General features: G+C 38.5%; 1 protein-coding gene across 5 annotated transcripts in view; it reads left to right on the top strand.

The window, feature by feature from the left end:
• MDM1 (Mdm1 nuclear protein) overlaps nucleotides 1–12887 on the top strand; it is a 110562-nt gene extending 97675 nt beyond the window's left edge. For 4 of the 5 annotated variants that reach the window (XM_075746208.1, XM_075746200.1, XM_075746223.1 and 1 more), the window contains 8 exons: nucleotides 2618–2656; nucleotides 3025–3200; nucleotides 4621–4896; nucleotides 6598–6746; nucleotides 6870–7000; nucleotides 7947–8205; nucleotides 9272–9340; nucleotides 11581–12887. In XM_075746208.1, coding sequence (XP_075602323.1) covers nucleotides 2618–2656; nucleotides 3025–3200; nucleotides 4621–4896; nucleotides 6598–6746; nucleotides 6870–7000; nucleotides 7947–8205; nucleotides 9272–9340; nucleotides 11581–11687 — 1206 coding nt within the window. In that variant the 3' untranslated portion in view covers nucleotides 11688–12887. The remainder of the gene's footprint in view (nucleotides 1–2617; nucleotides 2657–3024; nucleotides 3201–4620; nucleotides 4897–6597; nucleotides 6747–6869; nucleotides 7001–7946; nucleotides 8206–9271; nucleotides 9341–11580) is intronic. The other variant, XM_075746214.1, reaches the window with a different exon arrangement.
• The last annotated feature ends 1350 nt before the right edge of the window (nucleotides 12888–14237 follow it).

Below are 14237 nucleotides of genomic sequence, written 5' to 3'. Positions count from 1 at the left end.
TCACTCCTTCCCATCACAGGCAGGTGTTCAGCCATGTCCAGGAAAGCAGCGCTCCATCACACATAATGGTGACTTGGGAAGACAAACACCATTAACTCCCTATGCCCTCCCCTTCCTCCTTCTTCCTCCAGCTTTTGTATGTTATGGAATATCCCTTTGGTCATCTGGGGTCAACTGTCCCAGCTGTGTCCCCTCCTGACTTCTTGTGCACCCCCAGCCTCCTCGCTTGGCAGGGCAGTCTGAGAAGCAGAAGAGGCCTTGATGCTGTGTAAGCACCCTTCAGCAGTAATTGAAATATCAGGGTGTTATCAACATTGTTTTCAGTGCAAATCCAAAACATAGCCCCATACAAACTACTGTGAAGAAATTTAACTCTATCCCAGACAAAACCAGTGCAGCATATCAAACTAGTTTTGCTAGTAGACAAGTAATAGTATTTAACTTGTGTAAATGTAATACTGTGTGGGATTTTTTTCTATATAGAGGGGTTTTTTTCATTTGCTATTGTCTTGTTAATATTTCCATATATATCTTTGAGGGTTATAACTCTTCAAAAAGAAGTTTTTTGTGGGTGTAGTGAAAAGGAAGAGCAATATTAAAGCTTGGAATTTTCTGGTCTTCAAGACAGTTTGGAAGAAAAACAAGGTTAATTCTTAAAACTTCTGTTAATACAGGAATAAAAATCTTGATAGACCTGATGCTTGGCCAGGCTTCTTTTTTGTTTTTTTGGTTTTTTTTTTAGCATCCATCAATACTTTTGTTCTAAGAACAATAGCATGGGATCCAGCATGGCTAAAATAGCAGGACTGAATAAAATATTTCGTTCACAGTTGAGACATAAGAAAGAATCTAGCCATTTGACAAATACCTTAAGAGCAGATTAATGAAAGTATGCATAACTTTGAAAAAGTGTCAAGTACATCAGTTATATTGTAAAGCAACAAAGGTACTTTGGCCATTTACAGTATCAACTCCCCAAAAGTCTTTTTGGTTTCTACGTGATTCCATCCCTGTTCCTATACTAATGCACTGACATGAAGAGAAATGTTCTTCAAAGCTGTATCTAACCTCAGCCTCTGATGGGTTGTTGGGACTAACCCCTGCTGAAGGTACCTAAAGAACATCTTTTGCGTGATTAGATGATAAGCTCTGACTGATTCAGTCTAGTTTCTCCCTTTGTTGGGACCGCACATGGGTAACTTTGGTCCAAAGCAGATTTTCTGAAGTTCTGAGCCCAAACAGGCAAAGATGGTAATAGAATCCTGGTATGACCTTAGCCGTAGCGATTACTCCTAGACTGCTATTCTACAATATATTATTAAGGGTTGCTTTTCAGCAGTTGAATGAAAAAATCTCTTTGAATTATGCTTTTCAAAAATTAATGCGGGCAATTCATAATCACAGTAGGACTCTCTGGGGCCTGCGTCCTGCTGAGATAATGCTGCCCGCTGAGTCACTGCAGGAGATGGTTGTCCTTTGTACTTCTTCACAATTCACTGGAGACATAGTATTCTTCCTCCCCCTGCAGTGTCCTGTTGCTCTGGATTTATATTCCTTCTGTTGCAGCTATCATAATTAATTTTTCATTCTTCTGCCTAAAGTGAATAATCCAGTAGATCACTTGCACCTCAAACTTCAAACTCTGCTCTTAAAATGACAAGTATATATTTTTAATGGGCTATTCTTTGGAAGTTTAGTGGGTCAAATTGTGGGATGCTAGTTGGTGTGGGCTAAGTGGATTTCCATCTGCTGCATGCAGTTGCTTTTAATGGGTTTAGTGGAATTTGGCCCATTTAACTCTGTTCCTTGCAGGAAGAATGATGCGAAGTCTAGCATGAAAGAAGAATAAATAAGAAAAGATATGAAAATGTGCTAGAGGAAGTGTCAGTATTACTTTCCTGTGCTTTGACAAAATACTTACTTCCTGTGAGCCTGAATTCACACAACAATACAACGAAGTTATTTTTGATCATTTAAACATAGAAGTTGTTTTGTTGTTTTTTCTTCCTGCACTTCACATCTGGGTGAAGGACAGAAGACAGTAGGAGTGTTGAAATAGTTTTAACCATTAAAATGATAGTGTAAAATCAACAGTATAATGTCTGAAGAGAGGGCTTATCACTTTTTTTTAAGACTAAACCTGCCATCTCGTTCTTACAGTTACTGATAGCCTAGAAGGAATGCTTTTGATATTATGTCTTACAATAGCACCAAGAGTTCTCATGTAATCATCAGCTCCTCACTGAGATAACATTAATGTAGCTGGAGACAGTTGCAGCATTCACAGTGTACAAACTCAGTATTACACATGCACATAAGTCTATTGACTCAAAATAATCATAAATTAGTGTGTGGGGAATGTATTTTTGAGTGCTAAGGCTTAGAAATCTAAATTCATTTCCTCAAGCTTGGTAAAAAGTGGTGAAATACCAGTGCTGATGTATTTGTTTTACAGCTTTTTACTGAATCTCAGGGAGGCAGCATAGAGCTACGTTGACAGGTTTTTAGTATTTAATTTCTTTCTTAGACTGAAATAAAGTTACAAGGGTGATAATAACAATACAGTGTTGAGCGAAAAATAAGAAATTTTAAAATAATTCTGTATTGCTCTCTTTAGGCATCTCAAAACACCCTAAATTCCATGTGGTATATGGAGGTTGGTTACATCTAAGTTCCTGTTTGAATGTTCAGAGCACTGTGGCTGAGCGCTGATGGAAGAACTAGAATCCAGCACTAAACTTATTCGTAGTTGCTGCGTAACTTTTTGTGCTCATCAAATGAGTAATTGACTTTTTTGCTTTGGCTTCATGGCTCAAATGTGCTTATTAAATACACACTTTTGTTATTTTTGCTTTCCTATTGTTGCATTTACTGTGGCATGCAATGTTTGTGCTGTGGGTTGCCCTGTGTTATGAGTAACTTGCCTTTCTCCTTTAGCTGCCATTAGCTAATGCAAATGCATTATAATATAGCCTGTTAGTGAACTTTAAACAGACATGCAACTTACAAAACCTTGATACGCAGGTGAGAGAACTTCGAGAAAGAGCAAAGGCTTACAGGCAACGAGTAGAGGGAACACACTTCTCCCGATACCATCTCAATCAGATCCTGTCTGATAATAACAGTCTTTGGGACGTTTCCTCAAATTCCAGTTCAGAAGAAGGCATCAGCAACAACATCAGAGCACTAGATCTTGCTGGGTAAGGTCATCATTCCTGCTTATTATTCTGTAGCTTTGAAACAGAGCAAAATGCTGAATATAGGCTTAGCATAACTGTGAGATCTTGGATGTTTGGCTGTATTCAAGATACAATTTGACAGGGTGCTAGATAATCTCATCTAGGCTCTCTTTCCCCAAGAAAAGTTGGACCTGAGGGTCTTTCGAAGACCCTTCCAGCCTGGGCTGTTCTATGATTCTGTGATATGTAAATTGTCTAGAACAGATGAGGGCATTTACCTTGTTGCAGAGACATCAGTTGGTCTGTGCTCAAATTGAAAACGAGGCACAGTCCAGTCTTCTGAAAGAAGAGAAAGTTACTCCTTTATAGTTCTCCACAAATGCATATTTAGTGTGGTAACCTTAGTCTTATCAAGTCTGGAGGAATTTCACGCTGAGTCATACTGAAGTAATATTCTTCTTTGCACTGGAATGAGATGAAATATGTTTTTGCCCACTCAAGATGTTATCAATATGCTTCTCAGGATTAATTAATCTTGTGGTTCAGACTTAGACACTGTTTAGTTCTGAGATGAAAACTTAGGAACTGGAATGGTGTACATCCATTTTCTCCTTCCTTTGAAGGCCATGAGAATTGGCAGATAGTAAATCTGTTGCTAGGAAAATTCAGAATTAGTATTTTAGTCAAATGTACAGCAGCTGTTGCTGAAGCAAGGAGGAAGAAAAAAGCCATTTGTGTCTTCTCTGAGACCTGATATTTAAAAACAGTGCCTTGGGTGCTTCTGTCTGCAGTTCACTTAAACTGCTGTATGTGCACTATTTGTCTTGTGTGTGGGACACAGATCTACCCATTTGCACGACTGTAGCTCTAATAAGGGTTGGGAGATGACACATAAAAGTATTTATTACACTATATTGCTTTACTATTTACACTATTTTTTGGTTTACTAGCTTGTTTTTTGCCTGTGAGATACAGATCCTCTTACTAATCTCATTTCTGTGCACTGGGCTAATTTGTACTCTGAACTGTGAGCAGCTGAGAGTTTAAGACTTTCAAAAGTTGTGTTTAAAAAAGCAACTTCTAAACTGCTTGGCTTTCAAAATTGTGCCATCAGACAGTCCCTATGCATGGAACATTATTTTTTGAGCACTTCTGATAATTTAACTTGTTGTTTAAATTGGAAATAGAGCCCTAATTTTGCATTCCATTTTTGGAAATGGTAATCCAGAAAGTTTTCATAGAATCTGGTTTGCAAATGGGGTGTGCTTAAACATCAGTTAAAACTTCAGTGGAAATTCAACCATTCATCATGTCAACTGTACCACTTTTTAATATCTGAGCTGTACTTTTGGCAAAGGACTTAAGTGGATGAATGTGTTTTACAGACACGTGTATATCATGCAAATCAATGGTAGGAAACACTGCTTTCTTTGTTACCTAGAGTTTCTGAAAGAGAGACTGCACCAAGCCCCAAAATGCTGCAGCAACCTGACTCCAGGGAACAGCCACACCAGGACAGCACTGAGAAGAAAGACAAGTCAGATGCTTTAACTGTTCCAGTCAAAAGGCGTTTAGTTTGGGGTGAACAAGAAGGTACTGAAGAAAGGGAGAGTCGGCAATCAACAGAAGAGGAAGACAAACAAGATGAACAGGCTGCAGTCCTGGCTCAGCAGTTAGAAGGAAACAAGGATGACAATGAAGATAAGAAAATTGAAGGGTAAACCTGAACATTTTTGTGGTATATATATAGTTTTTTCCTCTAACATCTCAGAAATTTGTAGATTAACAAATTTTTGGTTTTAAATCAGATTTGCTTGAGAGTATAAGTTGGTGTGACACTGCTTTTGTTTTTAACAGTATGATAAGGAATGAGAAAGTTCAAGACTGGTTGATGGAAATGGATCTATCATTAAGAATACTGGATTTCTAACTTGCAAGACAGAAGTTTATAGAAACATGAACAATTCTAATCTTTTTTTCCAAAACTTTAAAATATCCAGTATGGACCTCTCAGGGCAGACTGTTCATTACACAGCAGCCAAGTGTAGTCAAAATTAAAGCTCACAATTTGCTTCAAATTTACAGTGTAGGACTGATAGGGCTGAAAGGTTAGAATACATGCTAATCTTACGCTTAAGCATCTGTTTTTCTTAAAAAAAATCATGGGCAAAGGTAAAGGACTTGGGAGAAAAAAATAACTAGCATACAATAAGCACTGGTGATTATGTTACTGAGCACAGGTGGGAAAAAGGTGGAGAGGTGTTGAGAAATAATGAGAGATCAATTCAGTATGTGTATAGTATTGTATTTGACAGTTGAACGTCCAAATTATATCTAGTTACAGAAGTCTCTGGCATTTTACTGTGCAAGTTTTGCACACTTTTTTGGTAGAACAGTATTTTAGTTTGATAGGTATTTAAATCTGAATAACTTTGGCCTTTGTTACCATACCATCTTAGCATTTTGCATTCCTCTTGGGTTTTATCTTTGGTGGTGTGGCATGATTCTAAGGTAAGGAATTGTAATTGTCCCCTTTGGGATAATATCCTGTATGCAAAATCCAGGCAAAGAAAGGTTGAGATACTACACTCAAATAGAAATTAAATGCAGGCTTTCAAAACTGTCATCCTGAAAACCTTAAGTTTCTAATTCTAGAGATTATCTAGTTCATAAACATGTCTCTGATAGACATTGAAGGTTTTCTGTTATCCTGCAGTGTGGCTGTGTGTGTGCTGAGGCTGTGCTCTGGACTTGGCTGTGCAGAGCAACTTGACACTTGTGTGTTGTCTAGGCCTGCGTGAGAGCTAGAGAGAAGGCATTCTTTGCCTAGATGTCCTCAGAGCGTGTCCAGCGTTCACTGGTAGGGTCAGGTTCCTTGCATGGTGTGGGTATGCCACCACCTCCTTTTGAAATGCATCTGGAGGAAGAGGGCAGATGTGGTAGTGCTTATTTATGTAATAACCTTGGGGCTAGACTGGTTGCATAAATGTGGGATACTTGATTTCAGTTCCACCACATTGACTGAAAAAGTCAAACCCACATTACTACCTCTAAGGTGGCAATGAGGTTCAAAGTTTTTCTGGGTCACTACTCTTTCCAGCCCTCCTATTGAGTCTGTGCTATTGTGCAGCAATACATTCAAGGTTTATCGGGACAGAAGGAGCCTGAATTTGCATCTTGAGACTGTTTATGTATTTTATCCAGTTACATAAAAAAATTAATACAGAAACTGAGGCTCAGGGCCTGGAATGCAGGACTCCCCATTGCATGCAGATGTTTTAGCTACAGGCTGTTGGTGTTTTATGGCCCTAACTGTCTTGCCTTAAGCTTCATTGCAGGAATGTATTAGAAACAAAAAGCTTGAGTGCAAGACTCTTGAGCCCTTAGCTAATCCTTCAATCATTTCTCATTTTTGCAGTGAGAATGGCTTAGTATTGAATTCTTCTGCAGCTGTGTCAGATTCCTCATCTGTATCCTCGAGGACAGGTGGCAGGCTTCCTACTCCGAAGCTGAGAGCACTTGGTGGAGCTCAGAGGACTCATCATGATCTCACTACCCCAGCTGTTGGTAAAAACTTTCAAATACAAAGCAGTATTTCAAGAACTAAAGAAAAAAAAAAAGACATGTATGAATTCATTTAGTAGGTTATTTAAGGTAATAAAGAATTTTTCATCTTCTCCACTACAATAGGAGGTGCGGTTCTAGTGTCTCCTCCTAAATTCAAGTCTTCATCTTCACAGCAGAGAACACGAGGTTTAGGAACAGACCCTTCTACAGCTAAGCAAAGTGCAAGAGAAGCTTCAAAAACAAGGTCCTTCCAGGTGAGCCAGAAAAGAGACTTACCATTATGTATTTTAGGATTGTGCTTTTTAAGTAATTGTGAATAATTCATTTAACAATTCTTTTTCTTGAGTTGTCATTTACTATTCTAAATTTTTTACATCAGTGACTAAAAAAAGCTGATGTCTGAATAAATCATTTTTTTGGGGTGTCAAGCAAAGGAGTCGAGACTATTGGAGTGAGATTGGATGAGCTCCATTTTGGCTTTTTTTGCTAAATGCACAGGATCTGTTTTTTTTTTTTGTTTTTGTTTTGTTTTTTAAAGTTGTCATCAGGAGCTGTTGATTTCCCCATTAACATTACTGTAGCTTGCCACTGACATAGGGCATAGCTCCAGATTCCTTGACTTGAAAGAAGTTTAAGGAGGAGAGGTTGGGTGCCTGTGTGCAAGATAGATAAATGTGCCATAATAGTTTCATTCTCCCTTTATTTTGTGCTTCTTTTACTTTGCAGCTTGCACTGTTTCTAAAAGAAAAATAGAAACATTTACAAGTTGTTTAACTGTCTTCCTCTCAAAATTGTGAGGTTTTTGTCAAGTTGTGCTTAGTCTGTGTTCTACAAAACCAGCTAGCGGTTTCACTGCGTACAGTCACTGTAGTAAGTTCTGTAATAGAAGCAGACACAATTGTACGAGAACTTGTTTGGGTTGGTTTAAAATCTAAAATCACTGTATTTTGCTGTAAAGAAAATAAGCTTTTTGACTAGATTACTTTCAGACCATGTTAAACACTTGTTATTAGGAATAGATTTTCTTTGAGCTGTCTCACAAGGTTGAAATACTTATTCTTCCAGTACCCTCATGAGAGGTGTGACAGTGTAAAGCCAACATTGGCTGCATACGTGAGGATCTGTACTGGAAGGCTGTAGACGAGATGTTGGGTGTTTTGTGTTTTTCTTTTTTTTTTTTTTCTTTCTGTTGCATTTTAGCCTGATGTGGAAGTGGAAGCTGTTTCACTCCTTACCTCTCCACCTGCTGGGCTGGGAACTTTGGATCCTCTGCCGCTTAGGCAGGATCAGTGGCCTCCTAACAGTGTTTCTGATGAGCAGGTTCCTCTTGCTTCAGCCCATCAAGAGCTTTCCTCTACACCTCCTGTGCTGAAGTCAGCCAAAAGCTACTCTGTGCCTTGCTGGAGTCCCTCTCGTCGTATTCAAGGGACTCTCAAGGATCCAGAATTCCAGCATAATGGTGGGTTTTGTGTACTAACTGGCAGTGTTACAGTGCTGCAGGATGGAAATGGCTGCTGTGCAGTGTTCAGGCCAAGAAAGTGCTGATCTTGCTGCCTTACAGACTCTGTAAAGAATGTGGTGTTTGTAAACAAAAGCTTTTCTACTATATGTTTAGTCTTGCTGAGGAAATGTGCACAACTCTCCACCTTAGTTTCAGATTCCACTAATATCATTGTATTCTAGTGGTCTGTTGTCTAATTTTGCTTTAATTTCAATAATTACTTACTCATTATGAGAATAATTTGGTTAAGCATGACCAGTTGTAATTTTTAATCTTTAGGCTACAACTGGGTGCTGTGACACTTTTCCAGCTGCAATTACCAACAGCGGTGTGTAACTGGGGACCTTTGTAGTCTGGTATTATTTTGCAGGAGTTCTGGATTTCTGAGAGATAAGATCCTTAAATGTTTTTACAGGATATGGAAACAAAAAAAGCCATCTATAAAAGATTTATTGGATATTGAGAAAAGCCATTTCTTGGCTAAGGAGGAATTTGTGCTGGAGCTTTTCTTTTCAAAGATTTTTAACAATGTTTAGGGGTATTGGGGACATAAATTTGATAAAGAATCCTTCACCCCGTAGTCAAAATAAAGTTCATGTGCTTAAGTCTCCATTCCAGAAAGACTTTCTATAGCTGCTTAAGGTCCCATGATTCTTGGTCCTTTTATTATAATGATTAGCTAAAATAAAGTAGTATTTCCATTCTAAGTGGAATGGTGAAATCTGGAGAATTTCCTTGGCAAGAGGTTAGAATCGGTGCTATGTTCTAGCTGTGCACCTTGAGTGCAGTTCACTAAATAGCTTGTAGCATCTACCAAAGATAGGTGCCTTGAGAAGAATACAGTGGAGTAAGTTTATTTTACCTCAGCTTAAAGGAGTCTTGTGGAGTTTTTGGTGTGTTTGCTATTTATAGGACTCGTGTTTTGGAAATAATGTTGTAACATTTTTAAATGTTCTAAAATGAAATATTATCCTTTATCTATTTTGAAATGATTCAAAACTGTGCCTTTGACTTTTTGCCTTAGGGAATGTTGGCAGTACAAAAATGAGATCTTTCCAGTTACCCCTTCAGGAAAGAAACTGTAACGATGAAGGTATGTCTTGTCCCAAATTATTATTGTATATTACCTTGATTAATTTTAACTTTTGCACTAATGTGAGAAGTTTCTGAATGCAATAAGTAATACTGGTTTATGTGTTTGCATGAATAACTACTGCATTGTTTCATCAAAATAATGTGAAAATGTTAATCCTAGTAATCTGAAGTGTGAATATGAAGATATAGTCTAGTATGAATAAACCATTAAATGCGGCTGAAAATTAAATAGACCATTGTGGCTCAATATGGTTACTATAGCTGCTTGGTCACCTCCATACCCAAAATCATTTCCTCCCCACACATTTTTTAAGCCTTTGTGTTGATAGCAACAGAAGCAAACTGCAAAGTGATCACAGCCCAGGTTGCAGCTGCAGTAACTTTGGATGCAACTTAAAAGGTACCAAAAATAATAAGATTTTGCTTGTGAGACTTCAGCACCAGATATGCAGCATAAAATGATTCCTCTGACTTTAATTTTCACACCTGTTCCTCTTCTCAGTGTATTAGGGGTACTTAGGGCATCCCATTATTCTGATTGCTGTACAGGCGGGTTTTTTTTCTCTTTACTGTAAAGCTTATCTGGGGGAGCCGCCAGTGCACAGCCCACCAGTGCATCTTCTTGGCCCTTCTGTGGGCAGACACAAATAACCTCTTTCAGTAGTGTGAGTCAACCAAAGGCACTGTAGCCTCATTAGCTTGAGCTGCTATACATTGTCTCTTGGCATGGTGTATGAGGTTGAGCTCAGTATGGTGCTGTGCTAGTCACAGTCACCTGTGTTTGGTTCAGATTAGAGTATGGGCAGAGCAAGCTTATATCTGATATCTTATTTATAGATATACCCCAGAGCAACCAAAAGCTTTTTTCTGTACCCCTTATGCTTGTTTGCTCCTTGGTTTTAACCAAGGTTCAGGCTGATTCTCTATTTTACTCATTGCAGTTGGCTGGAAAATGTGTGGGTTGTGCAGATGGCTCAGCCAAGCATCTGTGTATCTGCATAAAACATGCAAAATCCTATAGTACTCTGCAGCTTCCCACAAGCTTGCTGCACACAGATTAAATGCTGTAACTGCCGTTTCTTTTTCTTTTTTTTTTCCTATGAGCTGAGTGATGATGTATGAGCTTTCAGAAACATACATCTGCCAGCTCACAGATACTTCCTGTGTCCATATTTGTTCATGTGCATACAAACCTGGAAATTATTCCAATGTTTGCATTTCTGCTTGCAGAAGTGTAGTTAGCAGTTTTCTCATACATGGGAATGTAGTTGTTATGCATAGTATGTGAGCCTGTTATGAGTTGTTTGGATCACTGTATTTCAAGAATTTAGAAATGCTGCTGAAAAAGTTAACAGAAACATTGACAAAATACAGGTCCCGTTAGGATGGAGTTGTGGAATTTTTTGTTGTTTTATTGTTAGCAGGGGGCTGGAAAGTAGTGATACAGTTCTTATTAATCCATTGCAGGAAAATGGGTGTAATTAAGGTCATTTTTCATAGAGAGCATCTTGACAGAGCTGTAGCAACATTTTAATAACAAAGTATAATGTGCTTTATCAGAGAAGCAGCATCCAGGCTGCTTAATTTTAGTTCTGCTGGGAGTGAAGTGACCCTGTAGTCAGAAGGAAGACCTTTCGAAAGTACACTTTCAAAGCATGCTTCTTGTTGTCTTTGTGTTAAACTTCCTGTTTTCTTCAGAAGACACATTTCTTCTTAGAGCTTGTAGCACACTAGCTGATTTTCGCACAGAAGGGCTCTTTCAGCAACATAGGTTCTGATATTTTAGTCCTGTTATTCTAAGGTGGTCTGCTTTGCTTGAAGCGATGGGTTGCTTTGGTGAATATGTTATTACGAGAGTCTAGTCTATGCAGAGTTCAGTGTCAGAGGAATGATTTCTGAGGTCACCTGACGCAGGAGAGTAAATGTAACAGGTGACATGAAGATTTGGGCAATTCCCAGGTGACAGTAGGGATCTCATTCTGGAATTTGTGAAGAGTTGGGCATGTAGCTCTCTCAAACTTACCGAGCATCCTAGGAGCTTTCTAGTGAGACCTTTCTCCAGCATGTCAGTTACCAAATAATAGAATTAAAGTGTAATGTGGTACTACTTTAGCATCCGCTGTGAAAGAGAGTATAAAAATAGTTGCACTTTCAAAGTCTACCATGAATGTCAACTGTGTTTTAAAAATGTATATTTAATCTTTCTATTTACTTTTTCCCTTGTTGCTTTCCCCACAGATGACAGGCTGTCTCAGATTTCTGCTCGCTCAGCAGCATCGAGCTCGCTTGCATCTCAGATACTGGAACGAGCTCAGAAGAGGAAGGATTTCTGGGGCAAGACATAATCTCTCCCACCTGTTGTATAGAAACTGTTCTGTAAAATGATTTATTTTTTTAAAGTTTGTAGTGTACATTGTAAAAAATTTGTGATTGTAGATATCGTGCAGCATCCTTTCACTTAGAACTAATATGATCCCACTGTTAGGACTTGTCATCCCGATTTAAAATTTCAATATCTAAACCAGTGCTGAAAACGTAGGTCCTTTATATCTGAGTTATGTCTTAATTACACAATGTCACCACAGCCATGTGGGGTTGATTTTTTTTTTTTCCACAGTCGCACCTCTTGAAACTGAGACAATTATTTTTTATCCAACCTGTGTGTTACTTTTTAAGGTATTCTGCTTCAGTCACGCAGTATGACCTGGGACAGTATTCAGGGGCAGAACCATCAGTCACTAACCACCTCAGTTGCTCGATTTTAACCAGCTGTCTTAACGGCAACTGTGGTAAATTTGTTTATGTTACTGTATGAATTGTCAGTACAACACTGCTGTAACAAAAAGTTACTTTTACTGCTTACTGCTTTTAACCCGTTACAAAAGAATTCCTATTATTTCTTAATGAAGTTAGCATGGGATATACTAGACCTTGAGAAAAGGACATTAAGCTTTAGGGTTTGTTCATTGCCCACGGGTTTTTGGCCAGGATGACTATCAGAGTACAGTACTGCAGTTTATCAGACGTACTGATGTGAACATTTGTCTTTTTGTGGGCAAGACTCATGTTTAGTGTTAATTTCAACTTCTCTAGGAAAAGCAACCTCAGCCACCTTCAACAGTGGCCTTCCCCAGCCCCACTTCAAACTCAGGTGTTTAGGAGTAGTTGATCTCTTAAAGTAAACTCAGAAGAATGTTTTTTCTTGACTTTGACATTTTAATTATCTCTCCTCCTGGTTGCCCGTTTCTGGAAAACTGGAATACTGTTATGATTGGCACAGTGAAAAATGTTTGTGATTTCTGCTGACATACTGTTTTATCTTTCCAAGCGATGCAAATAAGTTAACATGACGTAGAGGAAGTAGGTGGCTAGCAGGCAGTTTGGTGGTTCTTGTGTGGCTTCAAGTTTTAATACTACTTCATTTGGAAATTTTATACAAGAACAATTTGAACTTTGTACACATTTGCTTACATTTCAATTTTGTACACAATTATGTATGCATATTACTGAAAATAAAAAAGGTGGTTTGATTTGTTTCTATTCAAGTTAAGCCAGATAAGTTGGTAGACCCTATTATGTTGGCACTTCTCTGTTTAGTTCTGGAATATCTGTGGACTTTTGAAAGACAAGATGTTACCTTGGAGGTGATCTTCAGAAAGAATAAATTACTAAAGCTAGATATGTCAATACTTGAAATCGTGACCCAGAACAGATGGGTGCTGCACAGGCTGGAAGGCTGCAATGCTTAAAGGGCCAGTCCTCAACAAATGAGGTGTTGATTTAAAGAGTGAGTGCTATCCAGCACTGATCGTGTTAGAAAACAGTGTCCACTTCTTGCAGAAATTGTGCATTGCACTAGCTTCCTACCAGTGGAATTGTTTGAAACAAATCAAAGTATTTTATTTTATCTCAAGGTCGTCTGGGATTATTTTGTGGCATGCACTTAATATGTAAGTCATAATTGTTCAGGAAATTTCTACTGAAAGAGAAAGTGTATTTGTGTGCAACAGCCTTCATGAAAATTGCCAGTTTTCCTCTAAAATTACAGGTTTTTAGTGGAAAACTTAATGGCTAAAAAATGGAAATATTTTTGTTCAGGAGGGAACGTTGCCACAATGTATTGCGGGTGGGTTAATTTTGGGTGTCTTCTGTCTACATTCTTCATATTCAACACGTTCTTGTTGTTCTCATGGCCAAGAGCTCTCATCATCCATTGCTTCTCTTCTGTGGTACCTCTAATTTGACTTTCATGAACTGTCTCCTCTTTTAAAATCTTTTGGTTTTCTGTGTTTGCCTGGCATTCCTGGCTGTCCAACAGCGCTCTGTCAGAATTTTTGTGCAGACCTGATTTTGAGGCCTGTAAGTCATAGATATTATAACAGCATATGTGGCAATTTTGCTTACAGTATTGCACCATGAGTCTAGGTGCATCTGGGTAGCTCTGACTTCGTTAGATGCGTGCTACATAGTATGTGTAGATTGCCAAGGAGACAACAGATGTGGTAAAGGAGGGAGACGTTTTTGTTGCATGGGGGTACAAACCCAATTTAGAGATGAGAATGGAAGCCCCTGGTGTCCCACACATCATCATGACATTATTTCAATTCTGAACAAATTTTAGCTTTTGCCTGAAATGTTCTAATTGAATTTACTTTTGGACAGAAGCATTTAAGGGAAATGTAGACAAAATACCTTTTTCAGTAACGCTAGTGCAAAGCTTCTGAAGGATGCTCTTCTGTAGTCTTCAAGGCAGGTACAAAATTCTTTGTGCCTGCTTTCTGGTATTGTTATTTATCTAGTTCAAGAGAGGTTTTTGTTTTGTTTTTTGAATGTTTCAGACCAACCTTCAAACACGTTTCCTCTTGTGTTTTCCAGCAAGCTGAACATGGACAAAA

Source organism: Balearica regulorum, chromosome 1 (genome assembly GCF_011004875.1).
Source record: "Balearica regulorum gibbericeps isolate bBalReg1 chromosome 1, bBalReg1.pri, whole genome shotgun sequence".
NCBI lineage: Eukaryota > Metazoa > Chordata > Aves > Gruiformes > Gruidae > Balearica > Balearica regulorum.
This window is presented reverse-complemented; position numbering and strand designations above follow the sequence as displayed.